The 26,961-nt window shown below is 38.5% G+C and overlaps 1 protein-coding gene across 4 annotated transcripts in view; it reads left to right on the forward strand.

Annotated features, from left to right (window-relative positions):
* LOC124605352 (kelch-like protein 28) overlaps positions 1–26,961 on the forward strand; it is a 145,238-nt gene that overhangs the window by 108,346 nt on the left and 9,931 nt on the right. For all 4 annotated transcript variants that reach the window (XM_047136976.1, XM_047136977.1, XM_047136974.1 and 1 more), the window contains exons 8-9: positions 14,829–14,940; positions 17,683–17,869. In XM_047136976.1, coding sequence (XP_046992932.1) covers positions 14,829–14,940; positions 17,683–17,869 — 299 coding nt within the window. The remainder of the gene's footprint in view (positions 1–14,828; positions 14,941–17,682; positions 17,870–26,961) is intronic.

Genomic DNA, 26,961 nt, shown 5'->3' on the forward strand with positions numbered 1-26,961 from the left:
TCTCTACATTGTCGAGTAAAATCTTGAAGAGCACTTTGTATCCTATTGGCAAGAGAGAAATCACCAGGTAGTTGTTGACATCACTGCGATCACCTTTCTTATGTAAAGGGTGCATGATAGCTGATTTGCATTCATCATGGATCCTGCCAGTCTCCCAACAGTCGACCAAGATCCAGTGCAGGGTCTTTGTGATCATCCACCTGCTTTAGAGCTTCTGCAATGTTGCCATCTTGCCTGGGTGCCTTTCAGTTCTTAACATGGTTGATGGCATTAGCAACTTGCTGTATAGTTGGTGGGTTAGATGGTAGGTGTATCTCTTGAGGATCTTGAAGCTACCTTAAAATAATTCAAGTAGAATAATCAATTATGAGAGCAAAGGGCGATGTGTACACAGGCAGTCTTTCTGTGGGCTCTTCACAATTCAGCAATTGCTCAAAATAGTTTGCCAAAAGTTCCACATTCTCATGGTTATTAGTGACCGGCTCCATGGCCATATTCTTAAAGTAAAGGCATTGTGTTTTATACCCTGAGAGTTCCTCTTTGAAGGCCTGGGAAAAGTTTCTGGTGTTGTACATTTTAAATTCTTCATCCAACTTTTCCAGTCTTGATCGATTGTAATCTCTTCACATGCCTGATGATCTTGCTTGTCAGTTTCCACACCATTGTGAAATTCTCCCAGTCTTCTTTTCATCTAGTCAAGGTCCACTTTCTCCAGGCTGTGGCATGCCCATCAGCTGCAAGGTCACATTCAGAACTCCACCATCTATGACATCGCTTCCTTCGAGGTTGTTTGAGGTTATTGGTCGCCTTGCTTACAGTGGACCTCAGTTGGTTCCAGTCTTTCATTTCTTTTTGCATTATGTCAGTTTTAAAGCATTCTTTATTCTCTGTAAACAATTGGAGATCAATCCTTGGTGGAATTGTGGTAGGAGGTACCGTTTGATTAGGTAGTAGTCTGGTCTTTACTTGTGTGAAGAAATGGTCAGGATCAACATTCCAACCTTCACATAAGCTGACATTCTTGTTCTCTTTCCTACTCTCTACACAGATTACAACATGATCGATTTGAAATGATCCAATAGCAGTGTTTGGTGTCTGCCAAGTGGTCTGGTATCTTGCCTTTCTTGGTAATACTGTGGACATGATCTTAAACTGATACAACCTACACAGTTCAGTTAAGCAGTTCTGTTAGCATTTGTTCATCTTTGTGCTGTGTAAGGTCCCAGTATGTCTTGGTACTGTCGTTCTTTCCCTAGTTGAGCACTGAAGTCACCTACCAGTAGTTTTATGTGGCGATCAAGGATCTTACTGATCTTGTCTTTTAGCATCTGCCAGAAGCTTTGGATCTTTTCAGGATTCTTCTTGTTGTCATCACTAACTGGAGCATGTGCTTTTACAATAGTGTCTCCCTTGTTGCCACATCTTAAGGATAACACAGAAATTTGTTTGCTAGCTGATGTGATTCCGATGACAGAATCCATCATATCACGTCTTATTAAGAAGGCTGTTCCAAAAATGCTAGAGCCATTTGTGTTCTTAGACACTGGCTTCCCTTTAATTACTCTATAACCTTCTGACTCAAAAGCCATATCATCAGTGAATCTGGTTTCTTGGACAGCAATTATTGAAATTTTCCGTTTATTCAGGAAATCAGTCAATTGCTTGAGTTTTCCTGTCTTACAGAGGGTTTGAATATTGATAGTTCCAAAGTGTGTAATAGTTTTGGGACTCAATTGGTTGGTGGTTTTAGGGAACTCCGACTTTTCCCACATGATGAGGTCAGTCTCCCCAGAATCTGAAGGTCTGAACTTGCCACCATTGGTGACAGGAGATTGAATACTCCCTGGGGTAGTGACATCTGCATTGTTGTCTAACGTCATATGTGAACTAGTAAAGGGATTTACTAGGGGTGAAGGCTGAAAGCCTCCGGGATTGGCTACTCCGAATCTTATTCAGGAGCTTTGATTACAATGGGGTCACTACTCCCAAAAGCATTTTAGAGCTACTGCCAGCAATTATTTAGGCCGCCCCTTAGACGGGGAACAGACGCCCTTGCAGCTGGAGAACAGATGCTGCTGATGCCTAGTGCCTTCCCTGAGTATTGGCCTACCTCGTCCATAATCTCCACCATTTTGATGTCCATCTTCTCCGCTGCAGATTCCGTTGAGGTCTTCATTCATAACCCTGAGCTGGGACCATTTGTCGCCTCCTTGGCTGTTGGGAGCTTCCCACAACTCCTACTCCACCCTTGGAGCTGGAGGACGTCTTTTAGAGGATGCCCTCTTCTTCATTGTGAACTATTCTTAGTTTCCCCTCGCCTCTGACCAACCTGCAAGCTAGTGAACTAGCTTTCCTTATCGGCCTTCTGGCTCATTAGGTACTGAGCCACCCCACCATCATCAAGGTGATAGTCCCCAGGGTGGAATACGTGATGTAATTATATTACAGGGAACCAAATGCTTTTTATCCCACAAATATCTCTACTATCACATTTTCTTGCATTGTAGTGCACTTATGCTTCTGAATAGCTAAATATACAACACAAATTGAGTGATGATGGTAACTAATATCACACTATGAGAACCTGCATGAATCACCACATCCACTATACTGCTAGGCAGGAAATGAGCACCTGATTGTTGGTGCACCTATAGGCCAGTCGCTCATGAGTTTGCTGAAAACTATACTTCTGCTTTGTGTGGAAATCTACATACACTTCAGCATTTGCATGTACCATGCATCAGTTTGTTCATGGTCATCCAGAAAATTCCATCCTTCCTTCTACTAAACCTGTCATCAAGGTCAGAGTCACTGATTATTGCTTCATGATCTGAACTATGGGGTAAGACATTCTGTTCTTTCTCCACAACTTCAACAACTTGTAATCAGTCCAGTTTGGTTAGTCTTCCTTAGCTCAGCAAGCAATTTCCTTAGAAAACAGACCCAACCTCTCTAATTGCTCAATAAAGCAACTATCCAGATTAACACCACTAACAAAACAAAAAAAAAAAACGCGAATTATTTACAGACGAATGGAAAAACTGGTAGAAGTCGACCTCGGGGAAGATCAGTTTGGATTCCGTAGAAATGTTGGAACACGTTAGGCAATACTGACCTTACGACTTATCTTAGAAGAAAGATTAAGGAAAGGCAAACCTACATTTCTAGCATTTGTAGACTTAGAGAAAGCTTTTGACAACGTTAACTGGAATACTCTCTTTCAAATTCTGAAGGTGGCAGGGGTGAAATACAGGGAGCGAAAGGCTATTTACAATTTGTACAGAAACCAGATGGCAGTAATAAGAGTCGAGGGGCATGAAAGGGAAGCAGTGGTTGGGAAAGGAGTGAGACAGGGTTTTAGCCTCTCTCCGATGTTATTCAATCTGTATATTGAGCAAGCAGTAAAGGAAACAAAAGAAAAATTTGGAGTAGGTATTAAAATCCAGGGAGAAGAAATAAAAACTTTGAGGTTCGCTGATGACATTGTAATTCTGTCAGAGACAGCAAAGGACTTGGAAGAGCAGTTGAACGGAATGGACAGTGTCTTGAAAGGAGGATATAAGATGAACATCAACAAAAGTAAAACGAGGATAATGGAATGTAGTCGAATTAAGTCGGGTGATGCTGCGGGAATTAGATTAGGAAATGAGACACTTAAAGTAGTAAAAGAGTTTTGCTATTTGGGGAGCAAAATAACTGATGATGGTCGAAGTAGAGAGGATATAAAATGTAGACTGGCAATGACAAGGAAAGCGTTTCTGAAGAAGAGAAATTTGTTAACATCGAGTATAGATTTAAGTGTCAGGAAGTCGTTTCTGAAAGTATTTGTATGGAGTGTAGCCATGTATGGAAGTGAAACATGGACAATAAATAGTTTGGACAAGAAGATAATAGAAGCTTTCGAAATGTGGTGCTACAGAAGAATGTTGAAGATTAGGTGGGTAGATCATGTAACTAATGAGGAGGTGTTGAATAGGATTGGGGAGAAGAGAAGTTTGTGGCACAACTTGACTAGAAGAAGGGATTGGTTGGTAGGACATGTTCTGAGGCATTGAGGGATCACAAATTTAGCATTGGAGGGCAGCATGGAGGGTAAAAATCGTAGAGGGAGACCAAGAGATGAATACACTAAACAGATTCAGAAGGATGTAGGTTGCAGTAGGTACTGGGAGATGAAGGAACTTGCACAGGATAGATTAGCATGGAGAGCTGCATCAAACCAGTCTCAGGACTGAAGACCACAACAACAACAACAACAACAACAACAAAACCTCCACTTCAACAGCTGCCACCTCTTAAACACTAAAATGTCACTCTCATACAGCCTTTCCATCCTCTGATGACAAATGTGCTGTGATGAATACCTTCTGCGCTAAAAGCCTTGCAAAAACATTATTTCCCAAATCTCATCAACAAATAGCTCTCTCATGCCGGTTCCTCTCATATTCAAACCAGCATACCATGAAACAGTACCCCCATCATTTCAAAATATCATTCTGGACAGTAAAAACTGAACCACATATTGTGCCTTATTAGTAAATAGCCATTACATTTTGAATATAGTGTCAGCAGTCAAGTATACCATTTAATCATATTCCGTCTCGGACCTCCACACTCTCAATTACCTAGATCTCCCTTTCCTGTACCTTCATGCACAGAAGGGCTCAAACCCATCCTGTACATTGTTATAGTTTTCTGACCTCTTCCATTTCCTTTCCTAGCCATTGACACTTTTCTTCCCATCATCTCTCCTCATGTGTGTGAAATGTTTTGTGTATTTTTCATAGTGTATTATTGTATGTTGTTCACTCATCTAGTGTATATTTGTTCATAGTGTATAACTGCATGTTGTGTTCACTCATCTAGTTTTTTATTTAGCTGAATGCACTCCCGAGCAAATAACAGTCATCTAAGGCCCAATTCATACAGAAATGGCACACCACAGATATTTTGCAGGGATGTCGGACTGTTTCAATCAACCTACATGTTAACACAGAGATGGTCCATTTGTAGCTACCAGTGGCACACCAAAGTGACATGAGACTGAGATGTTCAAGTGGCGCACTGCTGTTTTCATTCATTTGAAGTCATCCAATAAGCCTACACAATTTTTTATATAGATGAAGCAAAGCTACATCCATCTCTGTGGATAGTTTCTCAGAAAAACTTTTTTTTGGCATCAGAAAATTATAAACCTTTGTTTTGCTATTCACCGTATTCTCCACTATGTAGTCTTTCTCATTTGATTTTGAGGAAACTATGTCGTAAAAAAAATTAATTTTTCCCCATCTTATAGTCTGAGATTGCAGCTTGATGGTGAACTGGTTTCATTTTTGTTATTGCCCATAGTTGTTGTGATACTTCATGAATATGTAAACCGCTGGGTATATTTACAAAAGTTTGCAGCAAAGAATGTACTCACTGACAAGTTTATGTGTGGTGGGTTTTAGGTCATAGACTGCTGCATATGAAATATAGCGAACATGTCTAAATTATTTTTAATCGTGGAAGGAGAGTGATATCTCTTTCCAGTAATGAGCAAATACGTAGTACATTTTGATGTTTGGCTGTGATGAGCTACGGCACTCCATACTCAACGTTAGGGTTGAGTGTTATGCAGATTAGTGGTTCATGTTTCTCTTCTTTATGTGGTTTATGAAATCAGTTACAATCACATTTTAAGTTAACATTGCATTATGAGGTATTTTTCATTTTAAAACTAGAGGTAGCCAATCCCCAAATCCAGCAGCAAGGTTAGCTATATACTCCATAAGTCAATTTTTCTTGTCTACACTAACAGTTTCATCCATGAAACATTTAATAACTGTTCTTTTTCACATATTCTCTGACAAATAGCATGTGTTCCAGTGAGCAATGATTGTGAAATGAGATTTTGCTACAGATGTAACTAATGTTTATACTGTTCTGCTTGTTTTATGCTTATTTCTTACCAGTTTTGGCTTTCTTGGTGCCAGCAGTGTAAAAAATGTGAAACACAACAATCACTGCACAGCTATTTATGTTAACTTTGAAAATTATCACTATTTTTTTAATTTTCCTGGACAGACAACATTGAATCTCTACAGTTACAAAATTGCACTGCTGAAACACTCTGGTTTTTCTGTGTTACTTGCTGTAGAAATAGAAAGCTTACTTTGCCACTATACATTATGAGCCAAAACACATAATGTTTATTGCAATAGAAACTTGCACAAGCAGCAGCAGTGAAAGATATGGAAAAATTTAACACTATTCCTGTTGCAGTTCACTAAATATGTACAGTCAGCATTACATTTTCTATTTTCAGTCAATTATTTTGCCAGACAGACATGCATATCCGCTATTCACTTGGTACTTGCTCATAGAAATTCCATTTTTCAGCTGGAATGTACAGTCACATGTCAAGTAAATCTTTCTTCTTGGCACTTTTTACTGGCAGAAGTTTACTATACAAAATAGGAAAAACTGAAATGGTGTGTAGTGGCAAATTTCTTTTCCCAGTACCTCTCAGCTTCTTTGCAATACTTTGACAAATTAACAGTTACTTTATGTTATGAATTTTTCTTCTTCTTAGTGTAGTAGGGCTGTCAGATGAAATGTGTAACCAAATATAATCAGTTATTTGGAATGCGCCTCTGTGCAACTCTTGATCTTGTGCACTAAGACCCCTGAAGTTCTCTGGTTACATCTTGCAGAGCAGAAATTTGTTGTCAGCATTGGCAATGACTGGAATCCAGTTGTCTGCATGAAAGGATATTTTGTCCCTCTCTATAATGGCAAAATATCTGTCACTTGGTAAGTAGTAATGCCCTGTAACAAGGAATTTCTGGTCTACAGAAGTGAAATATTTATGGATGATCATATTTTGGAAAATGTTCTGATATTTTGAACACCTCTCACAAAATCTGTAATGTTTAGGCTTATGTTCAAACGAAAATCACATGAAAAATATGAATTATAAATGAAACTTTCAAGTTTCATCGCTTTCCTCTGAATGCTGTCTTTCACTTTGTCTAACACAATACAGAAACATTTTTGGAACATTCTGAAAATGGTCAGGATACATATTGAGTTCTTTCATTAAATCAAATGTGCCACATTTCTCCCCATTTTTCAGTGATAACAAGTGTAGCAAATATCTTCTTTGATGCTAAACATTTATGAGTTGTAAAAAATCCTGTGTATCACTATCCTTGTCTGAGGAACACAAGAGATTCTGATCAATTCATAGCACGATCATCCTGCATCTCTCTGGCATCACCACTTTAGCTTGCACTGCTCACACCCTGCCTGTGCCACATTCCTGACTCGTCACCAGTTTCTGTGTGAACTGAGCCTAACACTTCCAGTAAATAATACAAATACGAGATCTTTTCTTTTCTCAATTTCTGGTAGTGCCACAATGTCATCAGTGCATGGCAAAAATTGGAGACATCCACAGTACAATAAGTGTCTTTTTTTTTAAAAAAATGTTACATGTTGTTTGTCTCTGAGTTTATCCATCATCTTTAATTTTTCAGTAGTCAACAGCCATTTCTAAGAATACTCTGCTATTTGTATCTTGAGTTTCTGCCCATTGCTTCTTCCAATATATTCCTCCTTTCTGGTCCACGGTTTGAGGTGGATTTCCTACTACTCCAACTCTTGTACAGATACTCTCCCCCCCCCCCCCCCACCCCCCCTTTTTTTTTAGCCTGATAGAGAAATTTTAATAGAACGGTGCAAAAGCTCAAGATGCAACTCCGTTTTTAAATTTCTGTGTTTATTAACCAGGCCTCTCTTGTCCTGACTTTAGTAGGTGGGCAAGTAAATGCCCATCTGTCTCTCACATCTCTCTCTTTCATTGTGGATGATATCTGAATGAATGACTGTGTATACCCCAAGTTACATCCTGTCAACCTAACCTAACTGGCACTTCTCCAAAACAAGATAAGACTTTCTTATCTTATAAAGTGTTATCCAAGACTGGAATTGATTAATTATGTTCTATGCTAAGAGCACAGTTTTCTTTGCCTCTGTTGTAAAATAGGAGTAATACTGCTATAAATTTTACTAATAGATTCGAAAATACTATTCTGTCTGATGATATGCACATAATGTTCATTGTTCTCTATTGACACATTCTGTTAATTAGTATATTTCAACATATCCATCTCTCAACACCACTGATTTTAAGATCTAGATGGAAAATGGGTTTCTAAGAATAATTCTGCATTCACCATCCAGATGGAAAATGGATTTCTAAGAATAATTCTGCATTCACCATCCACATGTTCATAATTTACACTAATTTGTATCATTTCCTTTGACTTAAATGGCTTCCACTGTTTTCCTTCCTTCAGCTGCTTCATTTGCTTTGCCTATCTGTATCTTTCTATAGACTTTAACTGAATTTTCTTATGATATTTCAAATATGTATTTGTTATTTTTTCTTCTTTCTCTCTCTCTCTCTCTCTCTCTCTCTCTCTCTCTCTCTCTCTCTCTCTCTCACACACCCACCCACCCACACACACACACACACTCACACTCCCTCCCTCCCTCCCTCCCTCCCTCCCTCCCTCCCTCCCCACCTCCCTCCCTCTCTCTCTCTCTCTCTCTCTCTCTCTCTCTCTCTCTCTCTCACACACACACACACACACACACACACACACAAAATCACTTTAGTACTTTTTTTTTCATTTTATTTAATATTATTTTGCTTTTCTGTGTTCTTTCCTATTTTTGATTTTAAGTTTATTGCCGATCTTACTTCTGTTACTCCTCATTTCTTTCGTCTTTCTCCAGTTTACTCTCAGTCTGTAGTGTGCACTTAGTAGACTGTTTATTCCATTCAACAGGGCCACTAATTCTTCCTCACTTTCACTGAGGATGGGAATGTCATTAGCAGATATTGTCATGAGTATTCTTCTGCCTTGAATTTTAATCCCAGTCTTGAACCTTTTATTTATTTCCTGCTATTGCTTCTTCAGTGTATATATTGAACAACACGGATGAAAGGCTGCATTCCTGTCATACACTCTTTTCAATCCAAGTAATTCATTCTTGCTCTTCCATTCTTATTGGTCCTTCTTGGTTCTTGTACATTTCATATATTACAGTGGAACCTTCTTAAGGAGACCTTCCATAACATGCAATTCGCTTAAAAAGCAAAACAAAATTGTAAAAAAATGACTTGCTTAACCAGCAATGTTTCACATAAAGAGTGACAGCAGCTAGTGCAACTTCACCAGCCATTTGCATGTAGCGGGGAAACATTCAACAAATGAACATCTTTCATTGTCAGCAGCAGCATACGAACGATGTCTTTAGTACATACTGCAGTCTGGGTTTAGCACTCCTTCTTTTACCATCTTAGTGCAGCTTGTGATCACACATTTTTCTAAACTTGTGTTCACACAGTATTTTTTGTGCGCAAATTTTAATAATATTCATAGAAATGTCCATATAGATAAACTCACAAGAAGATGAAAAAAAAAGAGAAAGAAATGACCTTAGAAATGAAATGTAAAATCATTGAAAAATGTGAACATGGTGTGAGTGTTACTGATTTAGCAAGCACATATGATCAGTGTACATCAACTGTTTGCACTATCCTCAAGAACAAGAATAAGATTTAGGAGATAGGTGCTTTGAAGGGAGTGACAAGGGTGCCTAAACAATGGTTTCATATTCTGGTCGATGTCAAAAGGTTGCTCACTACATGGATAAATGAAAAGCAACTCCAAGATGAAACTATTAACAAGAACAATAGCGGCCATAGAAGTTTCTAAGGGAAGCCATGGTTGATTTGAGAAGTTAAAGAGAAGAACCGGCATCGACAGCATTGTGAGAGGCAGCAAATCAACCAGCTCCAACACAAAGGCAGCAGAGAACTTCATCAGCAACTTCAAGATGCTCATAGATTCTGAGGCTTATCTGTCACAACAGGTTTTTAATTGTGATGAGATGGGTCTATTCTGGAAAAAGATGCCAAAGTGTACCTTTATAGCAGCAGAGGAGAATGCATTGCCAGTCACAAGCCAATAAAAGATTATCTCACACTGTTATTCTGTGCCAATGCAAGTGGCAATTTGAAAATTAAACCACTGCTTGTTTACAATTCAGAAACTTTATGAGCCTTCAAGAAGTGTAAAGTCAGGAAGAGCAAGTTCAATGTGATGTGAAGGTCCAACAATAAGGCTTGGGTGACACGTGATCTTTTTTGTGACTGGATCAATGAAGTATTTGGTCCTATGGTGGAAAAACTATTTGCTTGAGATGAATCTGCCACTCAATGCTCCCGCCCATTCTCCAGCCCTACATGACCAATTCATCAAGATCCAATTCCTGCCACCCAACACCACTCCATTACTCCAGCCTATGGACTAGCAGATTATTTCTAATTTTAAGAAACTCTACACTAAAGTGCTCTTTGAGCATTGTCTTGAGTTGACTGAAGCTACCAGTCTCACTCTCAGACAGTTTTAGAAATATCACTTCAACATCATAGTCTGTATCAAGATGATGGGAAAGGGTTACTAACAGAACTCTCACTTCTGCTTGGAAGAAGATTTGGCTGGAGTACATAATCAGATGTGACTCTGAGGCACTTTGAGTCAGTACCTGTGATGCCTGTAGCCAATGACATTGTGTCTTTGACCATGAGCATGGGACTGGAAGTGGATAATAATGATATCAATGAGCTTATGGAAGATCACAGCCAGGAAATGACCACTGAAGAGCTATGGAGTTTCAGTATGTTTCACAGTGGGAAGCTGTGAAGAGGAGTTCCTCAGAGGATGAGGAGGAGGAGGAGGAGGAGGAGGAGGAGGCAGTAACAGCAAAGCAGCCATCTTCTGGCACAATACGAGAAATGCTGTAAGCATGGGAATCAGTTGCATCATACATTGAAAGTCATCACCCCAATAAAGCAGTGGGTACACACGCTACAAATTTATTTGAAAATGCTGTGTTGCATTTTCGCCAAGTGTTGAAGCATCGGCAGAGACACGTGACTATAGATAGCTTGCTAGTGAAAAAAGAATTAGTTATGTATCATGAATGATAAGGTACATAATACTACATGTTTAACTTTCTTTGAATAAATAACATGATTAAGATTAAACTTTTTGTACTTTTTCTGCATGGAATGCATTATCGTATTTTACATTAATTTGTATGTGATAAATGGCTTCACTTAACAAGTGTTTCACTCAATGAGTAACATTCTGGAACAAATTACACTTGCTATGCAAAGTTCCACTGTACCCATCTTCTCCTATAGCTTGCTAGTACATTTCTTAGAATCTCAGACATTTTGCATCTTTTTACATTGTTGAGTACTTTTCTAGGTTGACAAATCTTATTAACATGTCTTGATTTTTCTTAACTCTTGCTTCTGTTATCAAGGACAATTTCAGAACTGCCTCTCTGGTGCCTTTAATTTTCCTAAACCCAAGCTGAATGAAATCTAACATATCCTCTATATTCTTTTCCATTCTTCTGTGTAATATACTTATCACTAACTTGGATACATGAAGCATAAAGCTTATTGTGCAATAGTTCTCAAATTTCTTTACCCTTTCTATCATTGGAATTTTGTTGCTGATATATTTCCAAAAGTCTGATGGTATGTCTCCAGTAGATTTTAGAAATTCTGAAGGAATATTATCCCTCTCTTCTGCCTTATTTGATCACAGGTCTTCTAAAACTTCATTAAACTCTGACTGTCATACTGGATCCCCTATGTCTTTCATGTCAACATCCATTTTTGCTCTCTCTCTCTCTCTCTCTCTCTCTCTCTCTCTCTCTCTCTCTCTCTCTCTGCCCTTTGTACTCTCATTGCTGCCACCATTGCTTTTAATATCACTGATAGTTTCCTTGACCTTTCTGTATGTTGAAACAGTCCTTCTGATAGTGGTTTGTTTTTAGATTTCATCACTTTTTTTGTGCAGCCATTTCACCATGCCTTCCCTGCACTTCGTATTTATTTCTTTCCTAAGTGGTGTATATTGCTATATTCTTGTCTTCCTCTAAACAGTCTTGTACTGGCTTGTTTCATCAATCAGTTGAAGTATTTCTTCTGTTAGCCAAAGTTTCTTTGCTATCTTTCTTGTGCCTATGTTTGTCTGTTCAACTTTTGTGACTGCACTTTTTAGAGATGTCCATTCCTCTTCAACTAAAGTGCCTGCTGTTCATTGAGTACTGCAGTATCTACAAGCTTAGAGAATTTCAAATACATCTCATTGTTCCCCACTAATTCAGTGTCCAAATTCTTTCGACAATGGTTCTTTTGGATGATTCTCTTAAACTTCAATGCACTCTTCATGATCCGAGATCCTGTCTGCTTCTGGGTATGCCTTAAAATCCAATATATCATTCTGGAATCTCTGTATGACCATGATGTAATCCATCTGCAGTCTTCCTTTGTATTGTGATGGTTTCCCCCATCTTGAAGTATGCTTTTACCTTATACCAGACAGAACCTCCACTTCTTCCAGCTATTCTTCCCAAAAAGCTACTTTTACTATGAAGAAGAACGGGCTATCTACTCCAGACACAATCTGGTTTATTGGCCAGACTACAACTCAAACTCGATTTACAACTCGGATTACAGCTTAGTCATTTCACAAGAACATCTCGTCAGACTCTTCTCTTTTCTTTGTTGTACATTCTTAGGTCTGTGTTGACAAAAACTATGGAACTTTGCCAAGAAGGAGCTCCATGGCTTGAGAGCACAGCACTGCAGACTCTGAGTGACTACTTGCATTGACTAAAAATCATCAAAAGGTTGTCTTTCGCTGCTGCACAACACCCCAGGAGCACCTGAAACATAAAAATCCAACCCCAATACATCCAGGATTGCCTCAATACCTTCACTAACTAAAGCAATGTTGCATAAACTTAGCCAAATGCCAGTTGTGAATGATTACTCAAGTATGCTAACCGCTAAGGATACAGATGTTTCGCAAGACCCCTAAATATTAACCACTGTATCTGTGCCCTTATAATATCCAGGTCTTTTCCAAGCATACATCCTTCTTTTATGATTGTTGAATAATAAAAGCTATATTCTTCTGTTCCTTCCCGTACCACTACATCCCAGTCCCCCATTATTATTAGATTATCATCTCGCATTACATTCTGAATTCATTGCGCAATACCATTACCAATTTTCCCTATGTCTTAATCTGCTTGAGGCATTGGCACTTATATCTAAATTATTGTTGTTAGCATTGGTCGGCTATCAGTTCTTATAGAAACAATCCTATCACCGAACAGTCCACTGTAACACTCTATGTCCTACCCTCCTATTCATAACTAGTCCTGCACTCAAGTTTGATTCCTCTGGAACAGCTGTTGGAAAATGAACTGGTTATAAATCTAAAAAAGACTATGTATGCAGTGTTTAAAAACAAGGAAAAGGCTGTAGACATGGATTTAGAGGTTGATGGAACAAGGCTGGAAGAAGTAGAATCTGCTAAATTCTTAGGTATTCTTGTGGATAATGAACTGAAATGGAAAAAACATATTAATAATGTCTGTAAGAAACTGAGCTCTGTCATATTCTTAATGATGCAGCTATCTCAGTATTCAGACAAGAACCTTCTGTCTACAGTGTATCATGGACTTTTCGAACCATACTTACAGTATGGAGTGACTGTGTGGGGAAACGCAAACAAACAAAAGACAAAACGAGTGTTCACATTACAAAAAAAAAAAAAAAGCAATTAGGACCATTTTAAGAAGAAAGACGTCTGAAACATGCAGAAACTGTTTCAAGAATTTAGGTATCTTAACTTTTTCATCGTTGTATATATACGAAACAATAATGTGCATCACAAAAGGTAGTGAGGACTGCATTACAAATGCTAGTGTACACACCCACAATACAAGAAAGAAGAATGAAGTATGGAGCATACCCCACCGACTGGCAATGCTAGAAAAAGGACCCCAGTACTCTGGTATCAGACTACTAAGAAGTCTGCCCAAAAACCTGCAAGATAGTGTACTTCACAATGACTTTCCAAAGAAACTTAAAGACTATCTCACTGAAAAAGAGTTTTACAGTGTTGCAGAATACTTATGCCATTAAATTTGTATATATTGTTATTCATTATCAGTGATGTAAAAATGTAAGCTAAAGGTGTAGAAAAATAAGTGATAAAGAATGTTAATACTTTGACATGTCCTATATTACACGTACATTTACTGTACACAATGTAATCTTACAGGATCAAATAAAATTCAGTTCAATTCAACAGTGACTGCGATATACTTCAAAAAGGAAAAGCAAGTCAGCAATCAGTTGCAAATCCAATCTGTATTTTATTGTAGATCTAGATTTCAGCTATTGAATAGCTATCCTCAGAGCATTTAAACTGAGTCCAGGAGACTTGATAAGTTTGTAACTACACATTACTATATGACTTAAACATGTACATAACCAGATTCTAACTGAGGCTGTTGTTTTCAGAGCAGTACAAGCAGTCATAGCTTGAAACATAATCACCCATCTTACAATCATTTGAAGAGTACAGATGTCAGTGTGCAATCCAAACCAAAACCTAAAGCCTGACTTTTCAAACAATATCTGTCTAGCTTTTATCTGAACCTTTTTTTCACAAATATGTAAAAATTATGGGGTGATTAATTATGACTCTGATACATATTTCATAAAATAAAAAATGTAATAAATGTCTTTTCAAGTTACCAACTTACATCCAATGTTAAGCAATACTTTGCCTGTAATTTAAGACTAAATAAGTATTATGTAATCTCATAGGCAGACAGCCACAAAGAGAAGCTTCTCATTTTGTACTGAGGTATTTTTACTTTGCTATTTGCAGGTCTTTGACAATACTGTGAATAAATGGCAGCAACTTGAATCAATGAAAATTCGCCGTGGCTTTCACTCCTGTGTTTGTGTAGGGGGCATGGTATATGCTTTAGGAGGCATTGGTAAGTGTTGGTTTTATCTTTAATGTAACGTAAAAGGATCGTGAAATCAGCACTACACAAACCTTTGAAAATATTATAACACTGAGAAAAAATAGTCAAACTGAATCCAAACTTTTGAAATGAGATTGTAGAGCAGTGTAACAGCAGTAATTAATTAAAATTGTAGAGAGAGAGTGTATTTTTTGCCAAGCATTGTACTCTTGTGTGAATGGTGAGAGAAGTGCTAAATACAGCTCAGTGGACAAAAGGCCATCAAATGAAGTGGAAATAAGGCAGCAAGTACAAGTATTCCCACTTAATATCAAAAGATGAAACACTTGTATGTTTGTTTGTTCACACAAGGGAAAATGATTAGTTTTGGGGATGTGGTATGGAGATACTATGAAAATTTGGCTCATACATGGAAACTGGAATGTAACTACGGCATTGTGGCAGTGTTGCATGTACAGAACTAATGGTTGGAAGAGAGTATAAACAGCAATGTCCAGCTACTGAAACATGCAAATATGGCAGAATTATCTACATCTACATCTATACTCCGCGAGCCACCTTACGGTCTGTGGCGGAGGGTACTTATTGTACCACTATCTGATCCCCCCTTCCCTGTTCCATTCACGAATTGTGCGTGGGAAGAACGACTGCTTGTAAGTCTCCGTATTTGCTCTAATTTCTCGGATCTTTTCATTGCGATCGTTACGCGAGATATATGTGGGCGGTAGTAATATGTTGCCCATCTCTTCCCGGAATGTGCTCTCTCGTAATTTCGATAATAAACCTCTCCGTATTGCGTAACGCCTTTCTTGAAGTGTCCGCCACTGGAGCTTGTTCAGCATCTCCGTAACGCTCTCGCACTGACTAAATGTCCCCATGACGAATCGCGCTGCTTTTCGCTGGATCATGTCCATCTCTTCTATTAATCCAACCTGGTAAGGGTCCCATACTGATGAGCAATACTCAAGAATCAGACGAACAAGCGTTTTGTAAGCTACTTCTTTCGTCGATGAGTCACATTTTCTTAGAATTCTTCCTATGAATCTCAACCTGGCGCCTGCTTTTCCCACTATTTGTTTTATGTGATCATTCCACTTCAGATCGCTCCAGATAGTAACTCCTAAGTATTTTACGGTCGTTACCGCTTCCAATGATTTACCACCTATGGCATAATCGTACTGGAATGGATTTCTGCCCCTATGTATGCGCATTATATTACATTTATCTACGTTTAGGGAAAGCTGCCAGCTGTCGCACCATGCATTAATCCTCTGCAGGTCCTCCTGGAGTACGTACGAGTCTTCTGATGTTGCTACTTTCTTGTAGACAACCGTGTCATCTGCAAATAGCCTCACGGAGCTACCGATGTTGTCAACTAAGTCATTTATGTATATTGTAAACAACAAAGGTCCTATCACGCTTCCCTGCGGTACTCCCGAAATTACCTCTACATCTGCCATCTTGTTTACAAGGCTGTAACAGACTACACAGTTTAATTCGTAAAGTTGCCAATGGCCTTGTCACACTGGATACACTGGTTCTCATCCGATCACTCAAGTTAAGAAACATGAGGCTCAATTAGTACTTGAACGGGTACACTGAGTGCCGTTGACTCAGAGACACACAACTTGCCGAAGTGGTGACCAATTGAAAGACTTGCACCAGGCTGTTGAGCCATACAACATTATTATTATTATTATTGTCCATAATGGCAGCTCAGAACTGGAGAAATGTAAGTGTAACAACAGTGTGGCATTATTTATGTAGTCTAAAATAGAGGCATGCATTCCATTGCACTGAGCTCCATTGTTCAAAAACTAAAAGCATTTCAGACTGTAATGGGCTCTTAAACACCGTCACTGGTATGCTGAATGCCAAGATTTGAAGTATTTGCTTGAAACCCCGTATAGCTTCTTTGCTGTGATGGCTACTTACATGTTGGAAACTGTGATGGCAACTGCAGTCCACATCAGTGAATGGAATAATGGACACACACCAATTGTGATGCCTTAGGGCACCTTCTGATACACCGTGCAATCTTGACTGCTACGTACTGAGCAGAGCTTGGGCGGCAACCACATCAAGAAGGTTTTGATCCAAGTTCAGTTCCTTTCGTAGGCAACTCTGTATCCCATTTTTCAAATGATTACACGTGGTCATATATGGTGAGAAATGCACACATGTTGTGCAAGGAACAGCAGGTTGCCCTGCTTTGTTTTTTTGTGTTCATCTGCCATGTTATCAAATATATCTGACATTGTTAGAATAGGAGAAAGTGATTGTAAGCAGATAATCAAATGTAAAATTATAAAAAATTTAAAAACTTTTAAAGCTTTCGAAAGTTTCTGTATATTATCTCAATCACAAATGTGACTGAGACAATATATAGAAAATTTTGAAAGTTTTAAAAAGTTTTATAGAAAGTTTTTAAAATTTTTATAATTTTACATTTTATTGTCACGTCGTCTATTAAACATGTCAGGGATGTGGTTGGTCAGTTGTTTGGTCAATACGAATCTTTGGAAATCATTGATAACTCAAGTTTCAGTAATCCTAATCATCTGTGTATTGTTATGCACCTAATCAGTTGTAAAAAACCACATATGTCACATCTATATAATCCTTGGTGTAGCAATATTCATAAATGTTAGATATTACAGTATCTTTTTCTTTCCTCCAATGGAGTTCTTGAATAAAATGCCAATGGTTTTTGTGTCATGCATGTGCAAGTAAAGTAGCTCATTGCTTCAGGTGGAGATTCCCCAACCGCAGAAGGATGTATATCAAAAGTTGAGAGACTTGACATTTCACAAACTGCATGGTACTTTGTGGCTCCCATGGTGCAGGCACGTGCTCACTTTGGTTGTGTGGCAAGTGGTCAGTCCATTTATGTTGCTGGAGGCACTTCTGATGAGATATACCTCAGAAGCATTGAAAGGTATGAAGACTTTGTATTAAGTCCAAAAATAGGTTAGAAAGAAAATTTTTGTGTGTTAATAAACAGCTGGCTCCTAAATTACCAAATTTCTGATACAAGAAATATGAATGATAGTATTTAATACTTGCTTTTACATTATCAGGAATAGTTTTATTTTTTTATATTTTTATCATCATTGTGATTAAAGGCTGTACAGCCTTTCACTTTATGGTGCTGTTATTTATTGGTAGAAGAGTTTCATATTTAAGGACACAAAACTAAAAATATTCCACTGTTATTTGTTTATTTTGTACGTAAGTTTGCAAAGCTGACATCAGGCAACGTTTTGTTAGCTGATGAGGGTTTTGTAAGATTGCTACAGGTAAAATTAGCATGGGGATTTTAAGGCTGTGTACTATTTATTACATTCAAATTGCAATTATAAATAATACATCAAATAAAAGAGCAACTTAAACAATTTTTTTGTGTACCTGTGCACACGCACATACATTTTTCCTGTATCTTTCATTAAAACATGCTAGTAGCAAAGATGGTGACCAGTGAACAGCTACCTTTTTGTGTTTTACAGTTAGCAAGGCCTGAATATGCTGTTACAGCAGAACATGCATTAGATTTTAAGTTCCATTGTAATTGTCCAAGTGACATTAACACCCGTAGATGATATCATCAATTTGAAGACACTGTCTGCCTTTGTAAAGGGAAGAGTGTATTATTTTTAACGGACAGTCACGGCAGAAAAATGACGAGACTATTCAAAGAAAACACGAAATACAATGCAACAGGTTTTGTGAAGCCAGGAGCAACAGCAAAAAACATTATTGGTGTTGATTTACAAGACAAAATGTCGGGAAAAAATGACTATGTCATATGTATAGCGGGTGCAAATGATGTTGCGAAAAACGAAGCAAATAACTGTCTCACTGAACTAAAGAAATTCCTGGAACGCAGTAAACAAAAAAATACGATAGTTGCAACATTACCACACAGATATGATCTAATGTATCACTCATGTGTAAATAAAGAAATTCGTAAAACTAACATTAAAATAAAACAGATGTGTTCTTTGTTTGGAAAATGTAGTGTCCTTGATATAGGCAAATTGGACAGATGCCAGCATACCAAACACGGAATGCATCTAAATTATGAAGGAAAAAACTTTGTATGTAAAATGATAAAAGAAATCATTGCAAACAGAGAGAGAGGGAACAGAAAAATTCCATGTACCGGTATGGGACCAGTCTCAGCAAAAGAAAAAGAAGCATCCTCAAAAGCAGCAGAATTGTCAGTGGCGGAACCAACAGCTAAAACAACATATTCAGCGGTAACTATTGCCCGTCCTACACGCAACAGAAAACAAACTTCAAATCAAAAGTGAGGGTAATCTTGTTAGCGATCCAAAAACAGTTGCAGACACATTCAACTACAATTTTTTAACAGTAACAGAAAAAATAGGTTTACAAGGGTCCATGAAGCAAGCCATCAATCTTTTGAAAGCTAGAGTACCTGGTTTAGTGCAACACATGAAGGTAAAAATAGTCACTGTTCAAGAAATTGAAAGAGTTATTAAATCCCTGAAAAGTAAAAACTCTGCTGGAATTGACAACATTTCTAACAAATTATTAAAATACTGCTCCAGCCATGTAAGTAAAGTCCTTTGCCACATTTTTGATGCGTCACTTAAGCAAGGAATAGTTCCTGAGAGGCTTAAGTATGCAGTTGTAAAACCGCTGTATAAGAAGGGGGATAAGACGGATACCTCTAACTATAGGCCAATATCACTACTGACAAGCTTTTCAAACGTTTTAGAGAAACTAATGCATGCCAGGATAGTTAAGCATCTCAGTGAACACAATAGCTTCAGCAAAAGCCAGTTTGGATTTCAGAAAGGTTTGTCAACAGAAGATGCAATATTTGCATTTACTGGCAAACTCTTGGAATCTATCAACAAAAAACTGAAAGTGATTGGCATATTTTGTGACCTAACAAAAGCATTTGACTGTGTAAATCACCAAATTCTTTTACAAAAAGCTGCACATCTCGGTATAAGTGGTGCAGCAGGGAAATAGCTCGACTCATATCTGTCAAACAGAAAACAAAAAGTTGTAGTAGATAGTCAAGATGGTGTCCCAATATCTTCAGAATGGGGTACCATTACATGTGGAGTACCACAGGGCTCAGTTCTGGGCCCCCTACTTTTTATTATATTTATAAATGATCTTCCTCTCTCTGCGGAATATTGTAGATTCACCATTTTCCCGGATGACACTACACTACTTATTGATAATTCAGAAGATAAGCTTGAGGTAACGGCAAATAAGGTTTTAAATGAAACGGTGAACTGGTTCAACATTAATGGTCTTATTTTAAATTACTGTAAAACAAACTACATTCAGTTCCACAAAACATCCAAAGATGAGGAAATATTTGTAAAGGTAGGTGAGCAGACAGTAGCCAGGGTAGATTCCTCAAAATACCTAGGCTTGCATATTGATAGCAAACTGAATTGGTCCAACCACATCGTGGATCTGTGCAAAAGACTAAGTTCAGCAACATATGCATTGCGCATTGTTTCTTCTTATAGAAATATGGAAACCATGAAGTCAGCGTATTATGGTTACTTTCATGCAATTATGGCATTTGGAATTATATTTTGGGAAAATCAGCCACTGGCTAAAAAAGTACTGTGTGTACAAAAAAGAGCCATAAGGATCATGTGTGGAGTCCATCCTAGAGCCACATGCAGGAATCTTTTTAAGAAACTTGAAATACTTACATCCACTGCGCAATATATATTCTCATTGATGTGCTTCATAAGGAAAGAAAAATCCATCTTTAAGCTGAATAGTGCATATCAGTTACAATACTAGAAGGAAACATGATATCCACTATGAACAGCCAAATCTAAGTATGGTGCAGAAAGGAGTCCATTTCAGTGGCTGTAAGATTTTTAATGCCCTCCCTTCAAGAATTAAGTGTTTGGTAGATGATGATCTCTTGTTTAAAAAAACCTTAAGGCAGTTCCTATTGCAAGGATCATTTTATACAATAGAAGAGTTCCTGAACTACATTGTTTAACGTCTCTTGTATTGTAAATTGCAAATGTATGCCTAAATTTGTATTTGTAATACCAAATATTTTTATTGTAAACATATATTTTGCAATATTTATTTCTCTGTAACACTTATTATTTTGTAATCTTTATCTCTCTCTAAAATGTATTTTTGTAGTGGGACCTAAGTTACTGTTACTGTTTTTTGTCTTGTAATCTCTATCTATTTCTAAAATGTATTTTTTTTTTTTTTGTGGTACCTAAGTTACTGTTTACTGTTTTTGTTTTGTTTTATGTATTACCATAAATTCTGGCCAAAAGCTTGTAAAATTGACACGTTCCATATCCTGTGATACTGTCACAACATGGATCACCGGAACAAGAGATAAATAAATAAATAAATAAATAAAAAGTGTGAGATGACCTAGAGTGACTGAAGAACATGTTGAATGAGTGAGAGTCTTTAACGCATAGCCCCAAGACATCAGTTTGGAAGGCTAGTTGTGAATTAGAAATTCCAGTGACATCAGTATCGAGATTTTTAAGGAGATGCTTACAACTATGTCCTTACCATTTGTACTTGTTACAAGCTCTAAAGCATACATACTGTGGTTTGCATGCCAACTTTACAAACAAAATATAGCTGCATGACAATGAAGATTTTTTTGGATCTTGTCATCTTCAGTGATGAATCATCATAACCTAAGTGGAAATGTGAACTCACATTTACATTTCTTTCTGGAGGTCAGCAAAATTGCCACAAGTTGGTACAATTGCAATGAGAACTCCTAAATTGGATGTTTTTGTGCTGTATCCTGGCGGGAAGTTTATGAGCCTATCTTTTTTGGTGACGCAACAGTAACTGGTGTTTCTTACCTTGATGTGCTAGGGCTACATCTCTTTCCTTGACTTGGAGAATCTGAACCACAGAACTTTATTTTACAGGAAGATGGTGTGCTGTCTCACTGGCATAACTCAGTATGCCGCTTGTTAAATGACAATGTACCTGACCACTGGCTTGGCCACAATGGCCCGGTGGACAGAACTCATTTCATGTGGCCCTCATGTTCACCTGATCTGATGCTGTACTATTTTTACCTTTCGGGGTTCATAAAGGATCCTGTGTATGTGCCTCTGCTAACAGCTGATCTATCTGACTTAAGACGCGGGATTAAAGCAGTTTTTGCAATAATTATTACAAACACACTGATGAAGGTTTGGAAGAACTTGCTTATTGGCTCAGTGTGTCCCATGTGATGGATGATACTCACATTGAGCACTTTTATGAAAAACTGTTCGACTTACTCTTCCATTTGATGTAATACTCAGTATAATTACAAGTTGGATGTAATAAATGGTACAAAGCCTCAAAACCCTGATATTAATTTTGAAAAACCCAATGCTATTAAAATAGTGATTTCTTTGTCTTTTCGTCTGATTTACAATGTAAACAGGGTGTTTAAAATGTGTTCAATATTTTGAGATGGTAATATCCACCAAAAAAAGAAAAAAGGTCCAATAATTATGGACTCTAAAATGCATACCTTAAGAGCTATGAACACTTTTTCATCTTGGAAACTGTGAAACAAATCTCTTCTACTGCAAGCTCTTTCCTTTCAATATTTTGGGAATAAGTAGTATACATGGGCTCTAATGTGCATACATTAAGAACTATGAACATATGTCGACCTTTGCTCCTGTGAAAAACATCTTTTCTATTGAACAAGTGTTCATAGCTCTCAAGGTATACATTTAGAGCCTATGTTCATTGGATATTTTTTCCTTGTTTTGGTCCATACTACCTCCTCCCAAAATATGGAAAGAAAAATATTTGCAGTAGAAGAGACATGTTACGTGGTGTTGAAGATGAAGAAGTGCTCATAGCTCTTAAGTTATGCATTTTAGAGCCCATGTTTACTAGACTCTTATTTTGAAGGGTACTACCACTTCTCACAATATTCGACACTGAAAGCAAGGAACATGATGAGAGGTGCGTAGTCAAAGAATTGGTGGAGAACAAGGTTCAGGTGTTCCTCTTTTCATTAATGAGAGTGACAAGGGGGTTCCTACTTTGTGGCAGGCTATTGTGTGAGGTAAGGCATGGTAGACAGTCTGCACAGGCCTCGGAGAGGTTTTCAGTCCATTGCAAAAAGAGAACCACTCTTCAATGCAGATGTGATGTTCATATGTCACCTGAAATGAAGAATATCCTCCCTGCCATCTTTACCACTCCTCTTACAATTTTGTTCCATTGACAATAAACCTAAGCCATATTTTTGTTCATCCCTATATCACTTTTGCTCTCAGACGTCTGTCCCGTGGGTCTTATCTTTGTGAAAGTCCCAATGCGAGACTGGATTCGAATTCTGGTTGATCACAAATTTTCAGCTTTCCACATTGATTTCAGTCAATTCCCACCTTCATCCAGTGTCAGTAATTCCTTTTCATCATAATGAAGTTGATTTTAATCACTGCTTAACTGTCCATGCTATACTGATCAATTAGTCAAAAAAGTGATAACCTAAAAACATAAAACTTTAAACTGCTCTGGATGTGTATTCTGAATATATTTTATTGTTGTCATTGATTTCAGTGATTGGTCTCAATGGTGTAGTCAAACAGTAAAGGGTAAACTTGCAGTCCTTGCACCAAGTGTTGAGTCTCTGCATGTGTTGCTTTCCACTAAAACTTTCCTAGATACATCATATCCATCTGCTAATAACATAATGCACTTTTTACCGTTGTTTATTGCTTTGTGGCTCTCATAGATAAGCAAAATAATCTTAGTTTCTAAATGTTCCTGCTTGTGGATTCCATGTCGTGTCCTACAAAGGGGACTTGCTGTCTCCAGAAAGGTTATAATATGTAAGAATAGTGTGTGTTCCATTTTTAAACAACACGTTGGTGTCGCTTGATTTAGGTCTATACTTGAACACATTCGCATTTGATCAGTGAATCTCCTTGAGTATGTGCCATTTCTCCTGTGACCTACGATAAGCTTCTGTTACTAGAGGAGCAAATTTTGCACCTAATCTCTACATAGTAATTTAAGTACCCCTTCAAATAAAGTAACTTTCCTCTTTATGGTGATTCTAACTGATTTTCTATTCTACCTTCTCTCATATCAATATCTAACAATGGAAAGTACATATTGGAATATCAACAATATTATTTAAAGGATACTTTCCAATGCACCATAAAGATGAGTTGCAGACAGGCGTGATAAAAAGAATGTTACATATAAGCTTTCAACCAAGCCTTCTTCAGAAAAGAGAAATGGGCACACATTCACCCAAGCAAGCACATCTCACAACATGTGGTCACTACCTCTGGCCAATCTGACCAGACTGCAATAGAAATGCTTTGAAACTGCAATAGAAAGGCTTTGAATGGGAGCAACCATCCAGAGCGGGTGAGAAAGAGGGAGGGACAACAGGATATGGGCGAGGGAAGAGAAACCAGCACTATCTAGTACAATATACAGGGACTAGAGGTGACAAGATAGGGCTGACAATACAGCCTCAGGAGGCTGTTGGGGAGAGAGATAGGAGGGGGAAAAACAGGGAGAGGAAAGGAGAAGAGCAAAGAAGGGGAAAAGACCAGTGGCTGTGCTGGCTGGGAGCAGCAGGTAATGAGGGTATGAGAGGTGAATAGTGAGGAGACGACAGGAACATGGGGCAGAAACAACTGGGTAGAGGATGTGAGGACAGTAGGTTACTGTAGGTTGAGGCCAGGATCTTTTTGGGACTGGAGAATGTGTTTTAAGAATAACTCCCATCTGCTAAGTTCAGAGAAGCTGGTGGCAGAGGAGATGCAGATGGCCCGGGTTCTGAAGCAGCCCTTCAAATCAAGTATGTTATTTACAGCTGCATGTTAAGGCACAGGGTGATCCACTTTGCTCTTGGCCATAGTTTGGTGATGACCATTCATCCTGTTGGGCAGCTGATTTGTAGTCATACCAATATAAAAATCTGAACAATGACTGCAGCAGAGCCGGTGTATAACATTGCTGCTTTCACAGGTAGTTCAGCCTCTGATGCAGCAGGATAAGCCAGTAACAGGACTGGAGTAGGAAGTCCTGAGTGGACTGGGCAGGTCTTGCACCTCGGTCTTCCACAGGAATATGATTGAGTGGATTGGGCAGGTCTTGCACCTGGGTCTTCCACAGGAATATGATCTTGGGGTAGAATGTCCCTAATTTCAGGGTATGATGATAGTGGGCCACCCTGTGGCACAACATGCAGCTGTACATAACATACTTGACTTAAATGGCTGCTTCACAACTCGGGCCATCTGGATGATCCCCCCCCCTCGACCATCAGCTTTTCTAAACTGTGCAGATGGTACTTATCCTTACAACACATTCTCCGCTTCTGAAATCACTCCAACCTCAACCTATGGTAACCTACTATCCCCACTTCCTCCACCCAACTCTTTCTGCCCCCTCTGTCCTGTCAACTCCTCATATTTTCCTCTACTCATCCTCATTGAGTGCTGCTCTCTGCCAGCTCATCCACTGGTCTTTTCCCATTCACTGCTACTCTGCTCTCCACTCCCTGCTTTTTCCCCTCCTCGCCCTCCCCCCATAGCCTCCTGATGCCGTGCCTGTCAGCCGTATCCTACCACCCCTTGTTCCTGCATGCTTTGCCAGGCAGTGCTGGTTCCTCTTTCTCCACCCATACCCTGCAATCCTACTCCTTCCCCTGTCCTGCTCTGGACTGGTACTTCATTCAGTGTGTTTTTGTTGCAGTCTGGCTAAGTGGCTGGAGGTAGTGGCCTTGTGTGTGTGACATGTGCTTCCTTGCATGAATGTGTGTGCATTTCTCTTTTCTGAAAGATGCGTGGCCAAAAGCTTATATGTAACATCATTTCATTGTGCCTGCCTGCAACTCAATGTGTCGTCTCTATGTTGAGTAGCAATCTATCCATTTCATAATATTGGTCAACTCAGTGTCTGTCATTTCAACATTCATGTGATGATTGAAAGGAGGAACCATAGTATGCTCTTCGACAAGGGAATAATTTCAGGAAAAAAGAATTAGGATTTTCACCATCTGTGTGTCCTACTCCATTTTGGTGCCAGTATGATCAGTGAGTGACAGTACAGCTGATTTTGATCAGTTTATTGACTTTAGATAATAACAAAAAAATCATACATTTTTTAAAATCAGTTGATAGTATTTTACTTTAAAGTTCACTGAATGTGTCTCAGATTGTCCTTACATTCATTTTAAGCCTGTCAGATTTTATTTAACAAAAGGTATTTAGATATATTTAATAACCACACATATATATTCACATGAAAAGGCATCAGTAATCATTTTCTGTACCTTTTTAGGATTGTGATGAATTAAATGCTACATAGAAACATATACCTCCGCAATGCAAAATGCGCTGTTGAACCATGTTTCACTGTAATTTCACTTTCAGCATCACTATTACAAGTTCTTTGACCCAAACATCAAGTTTGGCATCATATACACCTAAAAACCATAAGCTCACTATGTGTCCGAATATAAAACAGATGGTGCTACAACATGGGCATGATCCGTTAACTGCCTTATTATTATCTCCAGTCATCCTATCCTTTTTACTACTCTCTTCGTTTCAGTATTTCAGTCTCTCTACCTCCCCCCCCCTCTCTCACCCCCCCTCTCTCCCTCCCCCCTCTCTCCCTCCCCCCCTCTCTCCCTCCCCCCCTCTCTCCCTCCCCCCTCTCTCCCTCCCCCCCTCTCTCCCTCCCCCCTGCTCCTCTCTCCCCCATACACACACCAGTGTGACTACCCTGGCCCAACAAACTGCAGTGCCAGCAAAATGCAGTTAGCCAGAATAGTGTTGCAATAAGGCGTACAAATGTGTGTGCATGTAGCTCTGAAAGAAGATTCATCCAAAAAGCTACCAAAGTTCTCAGTCTCGTTTATAGGTCAATTGGAACTTAACCCCTTGACTCTTTGGTGATTTATTACCTTCATTCCATAAATTTTTTGTAGTCAATAAGATGCATTTACAATATTATTTTGATGTTAAGTATTTTATGATTTCA

Source organism: Schistocerca americana, chromosome 3 (assembly GCF_021461395.2).
Source record: "Schistocerca americana isolate TAMUIC-IGC-003095 chromosome 3, iqSchAmer2.1, whole genome shotgun sequence".
Classification (NCBI taxonomy): domain Eukaryota; kingdom Metazoa; phylum Arthropoda; class Insecta; order Orthoptera; family Acrididae; genus Schistocerca; species Schistocerca americana.